Genomic DNA, 22788 nt, shown 5'->3' on the forward strand with positions numbered 1-22788 from the left:
ATTCCCTCCCACTTGCCATATTCTGTGATTCCACAGTTCATTCTAGTACAAGGGGAGGATATAGGCAAAATTTGCTTTGATGATTTGAACGGTGCCTTGCTACTTAAAATGCTCTTATAAACAAAATAGAAAAGAGAAGTGAAAAGCTGTAAGTATGCAGCACAATAGTTACATTTTTTGTTTAGCTGGCTCTTATTATCTGCTGACATGAGTGTCTAAATTTCAATTTTATCATGTATTCTTTTGTGGAAGCCAAAGTGTCAACGTATACCAATGCAAAATATTTATACATGAAGTTTATATGAAAAACAACCATTTTTGTGCATATGTACCTGTCTTTCCCACTTCTTACTGTCACAGTGCATTCTTCTCTCACCTTCATCAATCTTATCTCTTTCTATTAACACATTAAGAAAATTTACGTATGCTTTTTACAAACATCTGTACCTCCTCTTAACAGATCTGTTACTAAGTGGTATTAAAATAAGATGCTAACAAATAAAAGTAGATTTTTCAGAAAGGCACAATGTATGTACTGCAGACCCAGTATGATACCCATTATAGAAGACTAAAGGTAAAAAAAGAGAAATAAGTTATGGATGAAGATAGCTTTAAAACAAAGGACAATGTTCCAAACACCAAATTTTAACTAAGGAGCAACTTCCCACCTTGAAACACTTTTCATGTAGAAAGACGTCAGAAACTACATACAGTTACTGTAAGAGTTTTGCTTCCCTTTTACTTAAGTATAGGAAGTAACAACAGAGAGAGAAAGCATACAATTTTTGTGCTGAGTTCTGCACGGAATTACAGTGTTACAAAGAAAACAGTTTACCTAAATGGCTTTTTCACTAATTAAGCAAAAAATCTCAGCTCAACGGTAACTGAGAAAAGGCACATGCACCTCCTTATACAGAGACCTAATTAGTTTGGTCTCCCAGTTCGCTGCTGTCCAGTGAGATGAGTATCATGACTAGGGTGTAATGTGTTTCCGTGATTCTGCAAAACACTTTCCACTACTAGGACATCCACAGTGCTTCCCTCCTGTATTAGCACTTCATTCTGCTTTTGATACAATTCTAGAGACTATGTTTTTCTGGAACCACTAGTCTGTGGTCAAACTAGACATCAACTCGCCAACAGACCCAAAACACATAGGGCAAGAAGAAAAGCAAGGAAGAGAAACATGCAGTCCAATATACATGCTTGGTGTGGTGGCATACTACTACTACTTATGCAATTAATTGGAAGACTTTTTAAAGAAAACAAAAATGATTAATGTTCACCTCGTTTAACTTCCTCAGAACTGAGTTGCCACATCATTTTCTCTTTTCTATACACTTCCTCAAGTTCACTGATTCTAAACTTCCTTACTAGATAGAGGGAAGTACATAGAAGGGAAAATATAAAGATCTTCTATCTTCCCTAGCTCGCACTTAGGCTGATAATGATTTTTTCATGGTGGAGAGAGAGCTTTATTTAAACTTCTAAAGGAAAGAGATCAAATCACATTCTGTGCAGCTGTCTACACAAAACTAAAGCATAAAAGGAGGTACTGGTGTCATACTCACTTACTTTTGCTCTGCTGTCCATCATGAATTGCACCTTTGAGAGACTTGAGCTGCTAGTACAGACAAGGTACAGTCTATGAATGCCTACTAGTTAACAGGCTTAGAAGCCACGATTCATTACTGTATATTAATCAGGATTCAATTAATTGGTACTTAACCTTAGCCTTTACAATGACGCAGAACATTAGAACATTATTCAGAAGCAAAATTTGTCAGGCCTGGTAAATTCCTGTTAAAATCAGTTGCTCACTCGACAGTGCTGGAGCAGTCACATATTAAAACGGGGTGGAGTGCAACACATTACACAAGATCCAAAATATCATAATCTCTCTCTGATATTTTAATACTTGACTGCTAAATTCTAATAACTTGCTTTAACTACATCTTTTAGTATGTAACATAAAAAACAAAGCAACATACAGAAAATTTTCATATGACCACAAACAATTATGCTAATTATCACCTGATTTAAAATCTTTACATTTACTGCATACTCATGACAGGCAATGGAGTAGAATAAAATAGAAGTAGTTTGTCAGAAAAAGAAGCAACACAATTTGTTGGTTAGGTTCAGATGTACTAGATGGTAGTAGAAAGAGACTGATATGTCTTAATGGCTAAATTTCTCTTTTCAGCTCCACTGCCCTGGCCTCCTTTGCTTCAGGGCAATAAGCACTATAAGAAAATGTTCAATTTACCCACAAAGTCTAAGATTAAAGTGGTCCTAACTTATTTCTTTCCCTAAATGATCTCCTAAATTTCTTTACTTTTTCAATGGTTATTTACAGTGATACAAGTACAGGCTGATCAGAAAAAGTTCTGCTAAGATGAAATACATTCAGCAAAAGTGGTCTGATAGGAGCAAGGAAAAGCTTATCACTGAACATACAGGTTTAAAAGGCATTCTGACTTGGTAAAATACACCGTATTTGCAAAGAGGTGAAGACATATCTTCAGAGCATGACAAGAGTAAGAAAACAAAAGATTTTTCAAACCACTGTCTCTGGGTAGCAGTAAAGCATTCTGAATGAGGCCTCCAGCAGAACTCCTCATGACTCAGTTGCTTAGCTTTTTAAGCTGAAAGCATTACAAATTTGAAACATCTAGAAATAACACAAAGTATGGAAACCTCAAACAAACTCAGTAAATTGAATATTGAGACTATTTGGACAGCCTGACCTGAGTTTCCTGGACAGTACTGTCCTGCACAATTCCTTGGGGTGGAATGAGCCAACCAAGTGAAAAAAATGCCAAAAAACAACTGCATTTTTTGTCCTTTTTTTCACTTGGACATAATTGCAAAGGCACATTATTTAATTAAAGTAATACCTGAAGGAAATCTATCCTTAAATCAACTACATAATTCATCTTAATTGTCTAAGAAAGGTCCAGTCACCAATTCTGTTACTGTTAAGCAAAACGTAGCTCTGACTTCAGAGGTGAAGAAGAGACGGGGAGCAATTATCAGCTGAAATCACAACTCAACAATAGCTATAAGAGCATTTGAAATGAAACTGTACAATCATCGTATATGAGTAACAGGATAAGAATGTATCTTACATAAAGTTCACATCAGTGCTTTGATCAAGGTATTTTTAACTCTCCTCTCTAAGTGAGCTACAATACTAGTCATTGGAATTAGATACTATTTCAAAATAGTCACCACTCATTAGGAAACAAACAGGTCAAAGAAAGTTTCCCAGAACTTCAAAAAATGATTTCCAAGACCAGGTGGGGGTCAGGAAGATAGATTTGTTTTCAGGGTACTACCCTTTCCCCAGAAAGGCAGATACGTTAATTTAAGTGAAAACTATTTAACCATATAATGTTTTTTAAAAATCCAAGATTTCATAACATAAAGACTGAAGCAAATATTAGTTATTCTGCAACTTTATTAACTTTAATTCATCATGAATCCTGAAAAAGCCAGTAAACTTACCTTCAACATTAAAAACATAAAAAACAACCAAAAAAAAAACCCCAAACACCCAGCAACAATTTTTTGTCTAGACAAAGGATCTGTTCCCTTATCTTTTCAGCTTTTGAATTCCTTACAACTGATTCACAAGCAGCATGAAAACAGGATATGCAACCTAAAGTAGTAGACGGTACATAAAAGTGGACCACTAATTAAATTATCATTTTTGTACACTGACAACGCTACCTTTTTGGCTAGTCTGACCCTCAACAAAATTACTCAGCCTTCAGATCAAGAAATCAAATCTCTTTTACAGAATCACTTAGTAATTCTTTAGTTAATGGAACTTTGAAAATAAAAGTGCCACTTCCTTACAATGATTAAATCATCAATTAACTTTTATAAACAAACATGTGTAGTAACTCTAAAAACAGGCCAATGATCCCTAATAGAGACATGAAAATAAGCTGAACTTTACAAACAGATAGAAATCAAGTACCAAGAGCACATGTTGATTATGTTAACAATAGCAAAATTTCATACCTGCACCTGGAATGATTGCCAGCTTTGTTTCAACTAGGCCCATCTTAGCAGAAGATGCTAAAAAAAATAAAAGGTTGAGCTGTTGCTACAGTCCATTAAAAAACAATTTGTAAAATATGTAATAATATCCCACAAGAATGTTAATTTGTTACATTTTCTTAATAAAGAAGAACAAATCACATTGTAAGTACTTTCTTATGAAAAATGCTTTAAGAGATACAACTCAGCTGCCTTTAATAAAATATCCCAGCAAGGCAAATTCTGTACAGTAATAATTTTCATATTACAAGCATGCTATTAAAACAAAAAATAATAAAACAGAACACAGTAAAAAATACTCATGGTCAGTGTTATGAAAGTAATTATTAGCAACTATTTCAGCCAAGTTTCTGCTAAATCTCTTTAAGTAATTGGTTATAAGCAATGTTAGAAAACAAAGTCATTTTTATAGGACTGTTGTCCAGGCAAAAATTAGTTAAGCCTTCTGTAATACTAATAATACTATGCTTAATTAACAGTTTCAGATTTACCTGCCACTCTTATGTCACAGGCTAAAGCAAGTTCCAGGCCACCACCCAACGCCGCTCCATCTATTGCAGCAATAGTTGGTACTGGAAGATTAGCTGGGGAAAAACAAAGTACCACTTACCATCAGTCTTATAAAGAGCATCTCTGAAATACCATTACATCTTCTTCAAAGTACAGGAAAACTATGGGGAAAAAAAAACAACAGTTCATAAAATAGAGGGAAACACTGCTGCCAGAGCTGAGCCACGGGCAATCCTGGGTGCACTCTGGGAGAGCAGATATAAGAAAGAGAAAACTGCTAAGCATCAGCAGTTTGGAGAGAGGGGTGGGAAACAGAAGTGGCCCTGCAGGCAACCAGGCCAGTGTAGGAGGACAGGAGGAGCTCCAGGCACACAGCAGAAGCTCCCTGCAGCCCAGGAGAGGCCCACAGAGTAGCAGGCTGTCTCCCTGCAGCCCACAGGAACCGTATGGAGCATATCTCCCCATGCACCCACAGCGGAGCCCATGGAGTAGCAGGCGATGAGGTCTGGAGGACACACATCCCATGGACACTCCTGCAGGAGCAGTCCGGCCCAGAGCTGCAGCCCATGGGGAGCAGCCTGCGGTGGGGCAAGAGGGCAGGGAGAGATGCTGCCCATCTGAAGTCTGAAGGGTACAGCACTGTGTTGGTGCAATGCTGGGAGAGCTGCAGCCTGTGGGAAGCCCAAAAAGGACCAGTTAGGGAAGAGGAGAATTCCATGGGGAGGTTCCATGTGGAAGAGGGACAGAGAATGACCATGGAAGAGCAGCAGAGATGAAGCATTATGGAATAACTGCAGCTCCCACTCCCCATAACACTAAGCTGTACAGAGAAAGGGTATAGAAAAGGGTGAATAACTACCTCAATGAGTTCAAAAGGGTTTACTTCACATACTAACGCACTGTATATCCTGTATAAACACTTTCACTCAGCAAAACCCAAATCAGAGCCAATACTCATTTACTACTATACCATCGGTGTTTAATCAATAAGAAAGACGAAGATTTTAAGTGTAAAAACAAAAAAGCAGGCTCCATTTCACTATACATTATCTTTAAGACAGCAGCAGAGCCAGATTTACTACATACACAAGAAATACTTCTATGGAGTTTACTCCAAAAGTAATGTTTCCTATTTCCATGGAAACTACAATACAACAACACCCATAGAGCAAATTTTCAGTTACAAAAATCTATTTTTCAGCACAGTCACCACCCCTAGCTATGCACTGGCAAAAACTGCCAATGATGAGCAAGGGCCTGCACACCCTGTTTGCAAAAATCTGCACCAAAAGAAGTGACCCACTGCTTCACATCTACTATGACACTAACTGCCAGGAAAATCTTGCCTAGACAGTCCAACTCTTGCCAGCCTGAATAGATGGAAGTCAATAGGGACTGAATACAGTGTGTGTGGTAGGACTGCCTAGCACTGTGGTCCACACTTTTCAAACTGGTATGGAGTCTGGGAAGAGAAGAACTGTCCTTTTCTCTGGCCTGCTTCTGTTAGTTTCAGCCTTCAGCTAAGCTGGCATCACGATGTAGCAGCCAGAGTTGATTGTTTGCCCGGACTTCAGAAAATCCAGAAGGATCACTCCTTCCTTGTCTAGCCCAGAAGATCATGCACATCACTTTAACCACTTAAGGATGTGTCTTGATCTTTTTCTTCAAAGGGGAATTTACATGTTGCCAGTCCACGGACTGCTGGTTCAACTCTAGCTTGTAGTGGTGTCCGCACATTTCATCACTAGCAATGATGCAATCCAGAAAACTGCCACCTTCACCTTGTGTTGGTTCAACAGGTCCTGAGAAAGTTGAATGTGCTGTTCTTCCTGGTCCCATGTGAGCATTCACAGGACTCACCCGGAGCAAACCTTACAATATTTCAATGTTTCTAACATTATGAAGCCAATATTCAGCCCCCCTTCCCTGAATGTAATTATTTTGTGATGTGACAGCTGCACATGACAGTCAAAATCACAGAATCAGATAATCATGGAACAGTTCGGTTTGGAAAGGAGCTTCAAGAAAATCTAGTTCCAGTCACCTCGCTAAAGAAAGGGATACCTCCCTCTAGGCCAGGTTACTCGAAGCCCCATCCAGCCTGGCCTTGAATTTTCCTGTAGGCTCCCTTCAGGTATTGGAAGGCTGCTATAAGATCTCGGAGCCTTCTCTTCCCCAGGCTGAAGAGCCACAGTTCCCTCAGTCTGTCATCACAGGGGAGATGCTTCAGCCCTGCCATGTTTTTTTTGATTCTGGGCTATCAGTATTCATATATAACATCATGTACTGCACTGTGAGTTAAAGAGTTAATGCTCTAGTTCTGCGTACTTCTCCTAGAAGACAGGAACTGCACACCACAGAGGACTTTCTCAAAGGAAAGTGGAAGTTACCTGCATTCTAGTGCCCAAAATCTTATGTAATTTATAGAGCCCTCTAAATAATTCATTAAAACCTCTGTACAAAACTGCAGTCAAAAAGCTAACCTCTGAAAAGAAACTGAATTGCGTTTGATTCTTTCTCATTAGCTACTGAACAATCTCTTTCTCTGCATGGCCTCTGATACTGTCCCACACTGCATTTCTATCTCTAAATTGGAAAGATACAGATTTGAAGGCTGCACTATTCAATGGATAAAGAATTGTTTGATCGTCACAGCTATATGTCAAGATGGAGACTTGTGAGGAATGGTAGCCCCCAGGGGTCCACCTTCAGGGGACCACCTGTATTACACAATACTTTCAATCTGCTCACCCAACACTGCAAAAGAAACAGCCTCTCTCTGTAATGCTGTCAAAGCTCCATCAGCCAACTTCAACAAGCACTTTATCTAGGCAAAATGCATGTGCTATACAAGATTTGAATGTGCTATTCTGAAGTTGAAACCTGTAGCAATGCCTGAACAGTGAGCTTAGGATTTCCTGGATACCACAGAGCACGGTGTTTTCTCTACCACATCAAGAGTTGCTACTCTTTAATAACAATTACATCTAGATACAGGACTAGAAATTGAGACAAAGAAAATAAGAGCTAAAAAAATTAGCCACTCTTATTCAGGAGTGCAATGGAATGGAATAACAGAGACACCCCTAGTGACTGGTCACCAGACAGATGAAGCCTTATTTACTATACAATCTTTTGAGATCTGCCATTCAGCTAATTCATAACCCTGTGTAACATCAACCAGCTCACCTTACAGTTAACAATGTGTCCAGAAGGATGCCATGAAGAACAGTAACAAAGCCCTGACTAAAATCCAGAAATACTTCATCCACCCTCCTTATTGTAAAAGGATAATACATTATTAAGGGAAGAATTCACCATGCCTGATAATACATGTATTCTTTAAATCTTCCCAGATACTGAAGTCAGACTAACAAGTCTGCTACCCTGTAACATACAATTTCAAACACTATCAGGATGAGCTGGAATTTCCCGAATTTACCTAAAGGGGGAAGAGAAGGACAGCAGACATACTGGAGGACAGCTTTAACAGTCAATGCATGAGCTAGCTATGTCAATCTCAATAGATTACTTCATCAAATATAACCTTTTTCTCTATATAGTAAGTTCTTTTGAAGGACAATTAAAGACCTGTGTCATGAGTTGAAATCTGTATTCTTGTGGACTCCTTCCAATTCAGGATATTCCTTCATTCTGTATGACTTTATGGTACAGGAAGAAGGGTAAATTTGTTGGTTAGATACATGTCTCTGTTTCTCACTGCTTGTCTGTGAGGTGAAATTTCACAGCACAACAATCAGTAAAGAATAAATTTTATGTGGGAATTAAGTACATTTTTAATTGCATAATTGTAACGTGTAGTTGCATATGAAACTGTAAAGTATATTTTATTTCATTTTATCAAATGAAAATAGAGATACTGCCTCACTCCTTTTTGTGTAGTCAGCTTCTTTCCTTGGGGTTTCTACTACTGTACTGGGACTTGTATTATTAGCCAAACCTCCATACTATTTGAGTTTCTGAGGCTTCCAAAATAAGGCAATGTGACACAGAACAGTTAAGGGCTGGAAGGGACCTCTGGTGGTAATCCCATCCAGTCCCTGCTCAAGCAAGGACACCCAGAGCACCTTACCCAGCACCATATCAAGGCAGCTACCAAAGATCTCCGAGGAGGAGATCCCACAAACGTCGCTGGGCACCCTGTGCCAAAGCTCCATCATCTGTACAGCACAGAAGTGTTTCTTGACGTTCAGTAAAACCTTCTGTGTTTCAGATTGCACCCACTGTCTTTTGTCCTGATGCTGGGCATCAGTGAGAGGAGCTTGGCTCCATCCTCTTACAGACTCTCTTCAGGTATAGACGATGATAAGACCTTTCTGAGCCTCCTCTTCTCCAGGCTGAACAATCCCAATTGTTGATCGTAACAATGATACTGTTAAGATTTTACCACCAAAAAAAAGGTAAGGTGCTAGCAGACCAGAAATATACAATCTGGATTCCACTCTTAGGACCTCTAAGTTCATGTTTAAACAACCTGTCTCCAAAACATGTAATCTGGCACAACCTAAGAATTTCCACGAATACATAAACATGAATTGTCAAATAACAAATATTTTGGAGAGCAGATGATTCTATAAAGGATGAACAAGATAACACTTCTTAGGTAAATTGAGACTAACAGAGAATTTGTAAAGACGGGGAAAAAAAGTCTGTAAATACAGGTTTGCGTCTGCTCTCAATAAAATAAAAAGCACTCAAAGAACAAGACGACTGTAATTGACAGTGATAACAAATAACAAATAACACAGGCTAGAGATCTGATCCTTAACAAGAGCATTTTTCTCTCCCCAAAATACAAAGGAAATGAGGATCCTGGAAGTCTGTAAGATTTCATTTAATCAGGACTGGTTTCTTGTACATGGTTCCAAGAAGTCTTTTAAAGTTTTTCTCTAATAGTTTTTCCTCTTTTTTTTTTTTTTTTTTTCCCCCTTCCCTTGAGAAAAGCCGCTCCTCCATCAGTAATGAACAGTCTTAAGACTGAATATGGTAGTGGACACACAGTTTTATTCCCAGTATGGAAAGGAGGAGGAAGGGAGGAGGAAAGGAGGAGGAAAAGACAAAGAAAGGAAAAAGTTAAAAAAACCAACACATAACAACCCACACAACTCTGGTATAATTTTAGCAGATGCAACCACTGCTAAAAATATAGCCTATTTTGATTTTTTTTTTCCTTCCAACTTAAAGGTCTAAAAACTGCAATTAACAGCTCAGTGAAATATTTTCAGCTTTTTAAAAATGTTTATTTTTATACTAAGTGCTATTTACTGCAGTCTTAATGCTTTACCCAAATTTAGTAAGAAGTCATAAATTAATCCCATACAGACAAGCAAAGTATGCTTTTAATTTCCTGAAAATTCTCTTCTGCAGTTGTATTCCAAAATGATGCTACAGACTTTTACAAAATCACTAGTGCAAGGATTTTAAACATAATGAAATTAACAGGAACTGAAGAACGACAAGGCATGTCAATTGAAAAACGTTTAACCAACTGTTCAAGATGTAATTAACTTTTCCTGTATTTTGTCTGTAAAGATGAATTACATTCTTTTTACTAAAAATACTATTGGAAAGACACATTTCCTTACTAGGTCAGACATCTGAACACAAGTACAATTACCGAAACATGATCTACTTCTGAAAATCAAAAAGAATAACACATTTTAAATGAGATAGCAGCATTAAGTTCAGATAAAGACAAAATGGAAAACATGAAATATTGTCCCCTAGCTATATAGCAGGGATATACATTCTGCAATTGCAGATTATCACTACAAAATTGTTTTCCCTAAAACCACCCCACAACATTTGGGTTGTTACTGGGCAGGAAAACTATCACAATTTTTTTTCAGTGTACTAATTCATTGTGAGTAATCCAATGCAAATAAAACAGCCCACCAGCTCTACTAAAATTAGGTTCTGTAATGCCAGACAAGTTCTTCAGAAGAAGAAAAGAAGAAGTGAGAACCTCTCACTAAAAAATTAATGTTCACTCCTATCTGTAAGAGTAACCGATAACATTACACCATATGCACCAATCTAGTCTAATTTGCCATTTTTAAAACTCACTTTTAAATTATTTTCTATCATTCCCAATGGAAGGAACAACAGTTTAAATTTTCAAACTAAGATCTCTCAGAAAAGCATAAGATCAGTCCAATAAATGTCAGTATGTAAGCTGCTTCTATGCTTCCTTTCCACGGAAACTACAGCAGACTTGAATAGCAAAATAGCATTCACTATTTGATAGAGCAAATTCTCAGCTGCAATACACAATTTTTCAGCAGTCACCACCATTAGCTGTGTGCAGTCTTCAAACTGGTATGGGGCCTGGTGTGCAAGTGAAAGGCTGTCTTCCTCCGACCTGACACTGGACATTCAAGTCTTCAGTTTAGGCAGCATCACAATTTAGGAGTAAGAGTTGATAGTTTCTCTAGGTACCAGGAAATCTAGAAGGATCACCCACATCTTGTCTATCAGAACAGTCAGTACATATCACTTTCACTGTTAAGAGATGCATCTTGAACTTATTTCTACAACAGGCAATTCACTTGTGCTGTCACTCCATGGGCTACTGGTCTGACCTCATCTTGTAGTGGTGACACCATGTCTCATTACCAGTAATGATGTGATCCAGGAAACTGTCACCTTCAGCCTCATACTGTTTAAACAGGTCCTGAGAAACTTGAGTGAGGTGTCCTTCTATTCCTGGAACTGGAACCACTTGGAACAAATTGTGATATTTCAACATTGCCACCATCATTTCCAACACACTGAAGCCAATGTTCAGTTTCAGTTGCCTGGTTTTGATCTGCTGATTCATGCAGAACTGATGATTGCGTTACTCTTCCTTTTGTGCTTTGAGAACTGAGCATGCCCACTGGAGCTTGGCTTGTCTTTTACACTGCAGTCAGCACTTCCGAAACTCAAAACTCACTACCACTATTTGGTCTCCATAAATCTTCAGCAAACATCGATGAATGTCACTGGGTGCCTTTTTTCTGCATGGAGGAATTCAAAGACACACCTTTGATCCATATGCACTCACAGTCAGACGTCATTTTGTCAGACTGCCATGCGTCACGTGGCAACAGAACGTAACGAGATATCAGTGGGAAGGTTCAAGCTGTACTGCTACACCTCCAATATCCACCCCTGACGTTGTGGGCCAGCATAATAAAATAGTAGGCACCATTTTCAAAGCAGCCCTCCTATTTTTTGCACAATGTGTTCAAAAAACAGTATCTCAAATACATATAAAGAAGGAATGCATGAAAAGGATGAAAACCTTACATACATATTATATACGTGTATGAATACACAACCTAAAATAAAGCATGGGAAGTGAGATCTCATTCTTCTTTAATCCTGAACAACAAATTGTCATTATTTTGGTTGGGGAAAACCCAAGAACCTTTCATGCAACCTATACAAAACTGTTCTTTCAGCATCTAGCAAGGGACATATTCAAATTCTTTCCCTTTTCCTATCTGCAATTTTGTCTATTACAAGTTACTACAGACTCCCACAAACTTTTCTATCCAGATATTTCAGTGACCTACATTCTAAAATACTAAGGCTATTTACTCACACTTTCATGCCTCTTTCTTGACAAAAAGACTACAGAGAGCATGAGTGAAAACACTCCTTACTTTCCTAAACTTCAATATATTCACTGTTACCACAGTGACCCACTTTAAAACTTCCAGTAACACTGACAATTTGCTTACATACTCAGTATTCAAAACACTTTCAAAGGAACCTTAATTAAGTTGAAGATTGTCTTACAGTCTTACCAAATTAGAAGTAACATAAAGCAACAAACGCTGCTTGTATTTTCCAGTTATTTAGTGAAAAATGCCTAATTTGAACACTTCTTCAGGTCTCAGGAATTTTCTCACAAAAAAAACCAAACCAAAACAAAACAAAACAAAAAAAAAAAAAAAACCAAACCAAGAACAAATAGTTGATTGCCCCTATTTAACTACAGCTCAGAAAGTATTTCCAGTAACTTCAGTTCAAGAAACGATTAGAAATAACTTACAGCTATGAAATCCTCCTAAAAATCTTACAAAATAGCTAAGAACAACAACCCATTGCTTCTTGCTTTGCAATCCAAAAAGACAAGCCTCAGCATGAAACACAATACTTGCTGAAGGAAATTATCTATTCATTTCTAGATATTTTACTTGTGGGGTTTTTTTGCTTTTTTTTTGTTTGTTTGTTTGTTTTTTTATTTTAAATACAAGCCTTGAGGATCTACTTCATTTCAAAGTCAGGGTAACAATCAAGCATACAAATACCTCCATGAAGAACCTAACTAAAAACTTACTCTTCAGCAGTCTGTCATTTACTTGTGAAAACAAACTGGTTTTACCCCATTAACATTCTGCCAAGCTGAGATCTGATGCAACGTTATTAGGTGCATATAGAGCCTCCATCTGAGAAACAACAGATTTTTCACTGTTTTCATTTTTGCTGTGGGTTTAGTTTGATTTTTCGTTTGTTTGTTTTTTTGCTTCATTTCCAATTCTACAGTGATCAGTTAAAATTCGGCTTTTAAAAGTAAAAAACATTTTATAGATATTCTTTTCACATCCAAAAATCTGAGAAGTTTAAGGGACAAAACATGTTGCTTATACAAATTAAATATATGAAATAATTGTTTCAGACTTTGCATACTTGATTTTTCTTTCTGATAAAGAATTTGCAAAGCCTTGTTCAAAAACAGTTATACAGTAACAGATCAGTATAGCTATAGAAATGCAATGATACAATGGAGAATTCAGTGTAGTTTACAGAATTACTACTATCAAAAATTGGTACAAATCAATTTGAAATAAAATTCTTAACTACTGACAGGTTTTACTACATCAGAACAAATGCATATTAACAGAAAGAGGAGTTCCAAAGAAAACATTTGATTGATACTACATGAAGATAGTCATCTTAAAAGGAGAAAAATGTTATGGTATTTATTGCCTTTTTTGCTTCAGTATTTAATAATACTGATTAATGTACATTAGTCCATTCCTCCGAGGTGGTGAGCTGTAACTAGGACAGCAGTGACTTTTCATTTGCAGTCAGTGAAATTCTGAAGCAACAGTTCCATCAGCTGAATGTCCATCAATTAACAGGGTCTGATGGGATTCACCCCGGAGTACTGAGGGAGTTAGCAGATGTTGTCACTGACTGGACCTTTCTCAACAGTTTACCAAAGGTCTTAAGAGCCCGAAGAGGGCCCTGCTGATTAGAAGCTATCCAGTGTTATACCCAGCTCCATGGAGCAGGCCCAGAAAAGTACAAATCTGTCGTCTAACCTCAGTCCCTGAGAAAGCTGATGAGAAGATTACCCCGGGGGATACTGAAAGGCATGTCCCTGCCTTAGTAATCTGATCTCCTTCTATGTAAAAGTCACTTGCTTGGTGGATGAAAACAAGGTGTCAGGCGATGTATTTCTGGATTATAATAACAGTTCTGATACTGTCCCTCAAAGCATCCTTTTGGACACATTATCAAAGCATGAGATAAACTGACTCATCATACACTTTGTGATGAGCTGACTGAACTGAAGAGGTCTACAGGCTGCAAATGGGGCTACATCTGGCTGGTCAGACACTGGTGGTACTCCTCAGTGCCATTCTAGGGCCAGTTCTATTCAATATTTTTATCAGTGATCTAAATGCTGGAGTGGAACACACCTTCAGCAAGTTTACTAACAACACTAAACCGGGAGATGCTGTTGGACAAAAGGCCTTGCTGAGGAATCTAGACAAATTCCAACACTGGGCAACCAGCAATGGCATGAAACTCAACCAAGCTAAACACTGGGTTCTGCACTGGGATACAGTAATGAAAGACAACCAAACAGAAGAATGCAGTAATAAATTCCAAAGCACTTGGACATCACAGAACAATCCATCCTTTACAAAAACAGCAGGACGAGTAACTTCTGTTGCAGTTGAGACTTAGCTTTTTTAGCATTCTAAACAAGTCCAACTCTTTGAGGCAAATTCTAAAGTAGTAATGCATCATGACTCATACTTACCAATATAAACATCTGTGGATATCTTACTACCTATCAAGTATTAACCGAGCATGTTGATCTAATGTTTTACAGATTGTGTTTTAAAAACGTTCAAAGGACAGTTTACATACCCATCTCATTAATAGTTGCTCTTGCTTTTGAGACAAAAGAACCAACTTCGCTTGAATGCATTTTTGCTCTTTCTTTAAGGTCAGCACCTGAAAGTGACATTTCATATACATGTTAGCAAACTGTATGCAGTACTGTACATTTGTTTTTAGTCAAGTGAAATATAGCTACATGCAAAAAAAAAAAAAAAAAGAAAAAAAAAAGTCTATTTCGGGACATTAATGGTTCAAATTGGTCATTTCTATCATTTATTTTCCACAGATTGCAAGGAAAACACAGGATTTTATCGTAAGAAAAAGGTCAGATTACACAGTAGATTTTCATTAAATACACTCTTTGCAGTGGTGTTTCTTCTCATATTAATAAGAATAAAGCTAGGTTAACACTTCATTTGATATGTACTTCTATTTTCTCATCTGTGTCACAAAGTATGATAGTTACGCCACATTCTTATTGTGTCCTTGTTGTTATTCTTTAACTGGAATATGATGAAGTACTTAGAATGCATATTTTTTTACAGTAACAGACAACATATACCTAAATAAAATCTTCTACACTGAGTCAAGTACAACTTCTTGACCAAATAATTAAAAAAAGCAAAACAAAAAATCACTTCTCTGTTTCTCTACCCTAAGAATGAAAATACCAGGAAAATGCATCCAACTTCAGTTGAGTAAAAATGTTAACTCTGACTTAAAACTAAGCAGTCTTATGTTCCTCTTTTGTATCTTTCTGGACTTAATTCATGCTAGCTGCACATCAAATACAGTTTTAGCCATTACAGCAATTCTAATCTACTTGGGTTTTTTTTGAAAGATCAATATTTCAACCTCACACTTTTTGACAAATATCCAGATGTCATTTTACAGTAATATGTCCAATTAAAACAAACAAAAAAACAAAACAAAACAAAAAACATTAAATCCATGACACCAAAGAGACTCATTTCACCATTGTTATTCTATGTATATCAATGAGGCACACATTGGTGTGTTTCCCAATAAAAAACATGAAGTAGCATTTATAACATCAGATATCCTTCTAAAAGCTTCCACGGAACTTCCTGATTTACTGCAATTGAAGACAGAGTGACAGGGCAATCGGTGTATGCCTGAAATTCCTGCAGTCAAGTTTCCTGCATGCTACAGGAAAATGCTAGAACTCTTAAGAATTGCCACCTTAGTAACTCAAAGTGCATATAAAAATCTTGACAGGAACCTCAAAAGCAAACAAAATTGGCATTTATGAATCTGAATTGACACTTCAGTAAAACAAAGCTGCAAACTGTCTTCACAAATGCATTATTGTATAGAGTTCTGTTACTGAAAGGATTCTTACAAAACTTGATGACAATACCTACTATAAAAGTCATTGATACAGGAACTGAACAAATGAAAACATTTCAATTTCAGCATTTTATGTTTGGGATTTGCTTTTACAACTCTGTCTACAAGCATACTACTGTCTGCATAACAAGCTGCTGATACACCAAAATCCTTGCTTGCTTAGCATGCTGCTGAAAAGTAAATTTCAAAGGAAAGGCTACAGACTCAAAAATCCTACAGAACTATTAAGATTAAACTAAGGCAATTCTTAGATTTTAAGTTATTCAAACTTATTAAGAAAATGGATTCAACGCCTCCACTCCTTAAAAAAAAAAAAAATCCTAAAACAAAAACACAGACTCTGGTCTTTGACCTGCATTTAAAATACGCTTCCTTGAAGGTATTTACAAAAATCAACAATGTTTCAACAATATATTCCATACAAATTGATTAAAATATAGCAGTTGCATTAATTTAAAATTAATGAAAAGTTGTAAGGAGAATTTCTAGTACAATAATTGATTTCAGTTTCTTAACCAATTTCTGAAATCTTACATTTCCTCTTTAAAGTATTTCTCCCTCAAAACTGCCAAGGTAAGAGAAAAACTTTTTCTAAGAGAAAAATTTTCCTAACTCTTTCCTACCACAGCACACTAACCAAAGTTTTTTGGATAATACTTTTAAACTAAAACCCATTCAATCCAATTTTTCATAGGCAGCAGAACCGACACTGACCTAATAATTTCATTCCTGCTGTAAGTTTAAACCATTGACCAAAGAATCCTTGAATAATTTCTTGATCTACTCAGTAAAGAATCATTCACCCTCAGCTGTTTCAAAGATCCCCTCCTGTCATCCCAAGTAGAGTGCTTCAAAGTACCTGCAAATAATATTTGCACAATAATATTTGCACAAGTCCTGACAGCAACAATGTCGTTAAAATTTTCAAATCAGAAAAAAATATTGACTGAACCTCTGCAACTTTCCCATGGATCACAGCTAAAATAAGTGGATATGTTGGCCTATCTACTACCCACATCCACTACCATGGCGGAAATACTAAATCCGGGCTTGAAACAGTGATTAAGCACCTGGTAGGAAGGCAGGGCCAATTCAGGGGAATTCCTGGCTCCACTCCTCCCCAGACCTTATTTAAGGGTTGTCAATGAGGCAATGGTATCTCATTGGACATCTCCTGAAGGTAAGCAGCTGTTTTTCCTTTACTTCTATGCTTACTGTTGTATTTGAGTAAATCCTCACACAGTACAGTCTGGGATCCTCCTGCTCTGCTGTCACTGTTGCTCATCACATTATAACTCCCAACAGACCTTAAGAGTTATACTGCTTGTCTACACTGCACTAAAGCAGGGTTCTTTAATGCCTCCTACACAGAAATGCAAGAAAAGGGAATCCTGAGTTACAAGTAAGCTAAAGCAAACTAACTCATACAGAACTGGACAAACACTGTGATTGTGTTCCCATATGCATCCAGTTTGTACTAAAGTGTGAATCATTGTTTTGATTATCTTGATAATTAGTCCCACAAATTGAACCCTACCCACTCAGAAACACAGATAAAACCAACTGAAACTACTTGTTATTCTAGAGGTTGTGCTCACCATTTCTTGTTTCTCAGTACTTCTCAATGCTTTACAAGCTCCCTTTTCAAGACTATGCAATGTCATTTTCTGACTACTAGGAGCTGTTCATACAGGCCAAAAGAGACATATTAAGAACAGTACAATGTATGCTTCCTTCTAAAGCTACATAAGGAGCAGAGCCGAGAAGAAACTCTAATTAACTCAATTCAGAGAAACAGCACATCTAAATTTATGAAGTAATCTGATGGGAGATAACTTCCATGCAGATTTCTCATTAATTTCAAAACTGCAGCCCGAACAGCATTCCTTTGAAGATCTGCTTGACAGTAAACATACAAGCAACTGGTATACATAGATCAACCCTTAAAACTACACTGAGGAAGACATATGTTTTAAATATTACCTACATCTCTGGAGAGATTTGTCAGTCTCGAAGGAAATTTATTGCACTTCAATCCATCACTCCTGTATTTTCCCACAAAAACTGGGGGGAACACAGAATTGTGTGTTTCAGTTAAAAGAACTGAAACTTATGGTGAGTGTAAAAACTTTGATGCAATTAACATCCTATGTTGTTTTTTTTTCTGTTTGTTTAAAATTGGCTATTCATTTGATGGCTGTTCTACAACGTCAGTCTAGTGAGGTTTTTGCAGCATGTGTTTGACTTCCACTTCACAATGAAACCACAGGACACGTCTTTTTGTGAATGTGAATCCAGGCATATTGCTACTATGTACTAGAATTTTCTCACCTATACTTCTACAAGACAGGGATGGCTATTTAACTTCAAGAATGCACCAAAAGAAACCAAGTTTTACAGTGATTATTCTGACTCCTCTTGCATACTATATATTTTCACACGTGTTCTGAACAGAATTCACACATTGTTGAAAAGGTGTTGTTTGTTGTTTTTTTTTTTTTCAAAATTCCTGTTCCAATGTCTTGTATAAACCTCACTTCATGACTACCATACTTAAAAGCTTAGAAATCCTCATGTACAGTATTATTCCATACTTTGCTTTAACACATGCTTTCATAATATGATGCAAAAGTTTTAAATTAAATACGCTTGAAAATTGACAGCTTATATCTCATACTTAAAATTGTAACCATACCCAATATTTTTACTAAAGCTAAATCTTTTAGGAGTCTGGCACAATAAAAGAGTGAAGTCATCCAACTGTCAAAAAGGGCCCAAGGTGCCTTTCCTCTGTGAAGAGGAAAGGATGCAACTCACAGACAGGTATTTAAAGTACAGTAAAATATTAAATTCTTAGTCTAGCATGGTCACTTTGAGCTTCCCTTTGATCTGGTAAAAAGAAAGAGAGCCAGTCCTGTTTGTACTCCAAAACTTCATTAAGGAAATGACTTCCAAGAGCATCAGAAGATGATCTCGTGCATATTCTATCTGATTTCTCAGTATCTTGTGCACAAGAACCAAAAAAGGAAGAACACTGAAAACTGCACAGCACAGAGGCACTATATGAAATATGTTTAACAACCCCAGCAACAGTTTAATGAGGAAATTATGAGATATAACTATGCTTTCTAGAAGGATAACAAAACATCCACTACTCTAAATTATAATGTTAAGAATCACAGGGTATCCACAGCTTATTCCCACACAGAGTAATTAAGCAGTCTGTGAATTAATATTCTACTTTCTCCAAATGACAAAATATGATACTGAATTAACATACTGAGGCAAAAGGCCAACTTTTAACATTATTGTTCAGCTTATAAGTACTAAAAAATCCACTAACCTGGGTACCTGTAAAGGCAGACATATACACCCCCTAGAGAAAGCAATGCAAGAAATCCAGGTCACAGTTGACATAAACAGTAGGCTGGTGTAACAACTGTCCTTCACCAGTTGCTCTGATAGTCCAACAACCTAGAGAGTCTCCAACAGATAATGACCCTCCAGTTCACCAGCTCTTCCAGAACTTGCAGATGCATCCCATCAGATTCTGCACATCTGTGTATCCAGCTTGTACAAATGGGTCTTACTTTAGTCCTCCTCTACTATTGCAGATTTGCTCTTTGCCTCTTGGCACAGACTTGGGAGCTGACCATTCCTATGCTGACCAAGACAAAGAGAATCCAGAATACTTCAGCCTTTACAGTCATTCACGACTAAGCTGCCATGACCACATCTATAGTATCTCTTGTAATTCTTGACTCTTTTTGTTATTTTCAGCTCCAGCTGAGCATACCCCTTCCTGAATGTATTTCTACACTCCTGAGCAATATTTCACTATTGCTACCTGAGAGTCTGTTCTCTCTTGCAAGGCTAAAGTAAACAACACAAAAAATATAGTGGACGTTTGAGGCATCAGAAAACAGGAAGATAGTTTTTTGCCTCTAAAGAATAAAGAAGAATAACTCAATCCAAACGTTGAGAAAGCTACAGAACACACAGAATAGACTAATAATATTCTAAAGATTAGCAAATGTATTCTAAATATTTTTAAGCCTTCACACTCTGTGTCTTTTATGAATGCTTACAGTTCAGGTACCAATTCAGAACATTAAGAAATGAAACATCAGAATAAGAACTTTTTTTTTTTTTTTTTTAATTATAAGGTATGAGAGTTCTGAAAGTTAAGGACAAAGAAAATGAAAAAATAAGACTGAAATATGTACTGAACAAAGAACTGTTAGTAATTCGCTTCTGCAAATCAGTTGCTTTTTTCAATACTAGTGAAAAGAAAGATCTTACTCAAGTAAGTTCATCTTATTCACTGGCTTTTCTGATATTTTACATTTTAAACTTCAAATCAAACAAATGCAAATAACAAGAAAATTTTAAATCTAAAGACCATTTCCCCAAATACAAATGTCTAAGAGAACAACATGTTGGCAAAGAATGATTTCTGACGAGCCTTTTTATGTTTGGTTTCTTATTCCTTGAGGACAGACACAAATCTAAGAATGGGATTAACTCTGCCAATGCTACAGGGTGCATCAAAACTCTTTAATGAAGAACAGAATCCTATGACATTTAGTGTCACTCTCCATGAAGTTTAATCTGAACTACCAAATTCTCTAATATTAAGATTTACCTTGATGCTTGTTTTTTCATTTGAAATTAAACAAAGATGATTATCACCTTCATGTAGCCAATAGGCTATGACTTGTACACCAATCTTTAAGTTTCTTCAATTGTAATTCAAAATATATATATGTAAAATAACACTTCAGCACTTCCATCAAACAAGTTAGTTTTAAATGCAAAAAAACAAACAATCAAACAAAACAAAAAAAACCCCACAAGCAGACAAGTCAGTAACACATCACAAAACATCAAATGTTTAAATGTTTTTCATAAAAAAGCAATTGGAGAAACTGTAAAGGTTAAGGACATGCTTTCAAAAGTACAGATCAAAATGCCCAAACACAGAATTCTTAGAAAGTAAAATGTTCAAATCCAGAATGATTTGAAGTGATTAAAAGTGTACATACATTTATGATCATTAAGAACTTTTAATACACCATGCATATGGGATAAAATGTTAAAACATGTACATTTACACTGGACCTAGCGTAAGGAGTGAACTAATGGACAGCATGCTAGTAGAGACTTAAACGGAGGCTCTGAAGCACCAAGTAGCTACAGATAGTTTTGAAAAGCACTGACTTTACACTGTTACACTATGCACATCTCCTACAGAAACATGTAATTTAAAATAATAAAAAGATCTATTTTTGACAAAGACATTTCTGAAGTTCTCTAAGCCTAGATATATGATTTTTAAGTCAAAAGCGATATACGCATTCTTCCATGTATGATTTGCTAAGACATGCTGTTGCAAGCATGACTTGTGCACCTCCACCTTACTGTGGAGCAGAAAAATTTGTAAGTTATCACAATAAAGTAAAAATTTTTTTGCAATTTCTGTATAATTGAGCCATCAGTAGGACTCCTGAACACACTCTCTTGTAAGAGGACAGTCTTATAGCTCCACTGCTACAGATTATCTCATGATTTGCAACAATTTACATCTGCATGGGAACTGTTGAGTCACTGCCTGAACCACTGATTGAACACCTGAGGCAAGGACTGGGTCAGCCTTGGGAGCTCAGGTGAAGGCAATTCAGCTGCGTGACCTGAAACAGTGGAGCCTGTCTGCACATCCCCTAGACCCCATTTAAGAGCTGACTGACACTAGGGAAGGATCTCTTTCTGGAGATCCCTGCTTTTTGGAATCTTCCACTGTGAGACTAGACCTTCAGATACAGGTGAGCATTTCTTCCTTGATTGTCTCTTTTCCAACCAAAATAATCTTTCCAACTATAGCACCTGTAAAGTACCATCCTAACTGTGCTACCCTTCCACTGTACATTTGTTGACTGTACAGAAGCAAAATCAACATATTTACAGGACTAGCTGCTAAACAGATTTGCGTAAATGGGATTCTTTACAATGCATATACACATGCTTTTTAAGCTTTTGAAACTCAATCTTTTTTAAAGGGCCAAGATACTAACTGAACTAATTTCCTCTTCAAATCCGAGTGCATTAAATATAAATTCCTGTATAGACCTAAACTCTACAATTCCTTTTCAATGTCTATGCAAATTCAAACCATATATGGATTAAAGCTGGATGGTTCTCCATCTCGTCTTTCCAGCTCTATTGGTTCTTTAGAACCATTCAACAATATTCGTCCTGCTAACATTTGTGTCATAAATCCCTGAATTCATCTTCACCTGGAGACAGGAAAGATCTGAGTCAATTACAAGTGTCCTCTCATCTCTTAAGAGCAAATCCCAATTTTTACCAAACACACACAAAAAAAATCATGACACTTTTCATTATCCAACAATTGTCTCAGTGATTCTCTACGTCACTGGTATTCTCTTCCGGAGCCAAAACACTGTGCAACCATCATAGCAGAGTTTTCTTCAGTTTCTTCTATAACACTGAAAGAGACCAGTGAAAATGGAAAGGAAAAATAATATGATTGTTCCCTGTTTTCAAACAATAAGTTGACTTTGAATGTGCGCTCTGTCTCTCTTTAAGTTAAGACAATATTAAGTTGAATTCTCTGTGTTATGCCTTTCCTCTGGTAATGCCTTCAGTTTGGCCTCTGTTAGGCCCAGG

The 22788-nt window shown here is 36.9% G+C and overlaps 1 protein-coding gene across 12 annotated transcripts in view; it reads right to left on the bottom strand.

The window, feature by feature from the left end:
• The window catches only part of AUH (AU RNA binding methylglutaconyl-CoA hydratase), a 95252-nt gene that overhangs the window by 44849 nt on the left and 27615 nt on the right, over positions 1-22788 (bottom strand). For 6 of the 12 annotated variants that reach the window (XM_085528571.1, XM_015849381.3, XM_085528574.1 and 3 more), the window contains 3 exons: positions 14758-14844; positions 4563-4655; positions 4033-4089 (listed from right to left, as the gene is read on the bottom strand). In XM_085528571.1, coding sequence (XP_085384697.1) covers positions 4033-4089; positions 4563-4655; positions 14758-14844 — 237 coding nt within the window. Of the gene's footprint in view, positions 1-1575; positions 1625-4032; positions 4090-4562; positions 4743-9584; positions 11601-14757; positions 14845-22788 lie in introns of those variants that run through there. The other 6 variants (XR_014939285.1, XR_014939286.1, XR_014939287.1 and 3 more) reach the window with 4 other exon arrangements.

Source organism: Coturnix japonica, chromosome Z (assembly GCF_054131305.1).
Source record: "Coturnix japonica strain WE chromosome Z, WE-NBRP24, whole genome shotgun sequence".
NCBI lineage: Eukaryota > Metazoa > Chordata > Aves > Galliformes > Phasianidae > Coturnix > Coturnix japonica.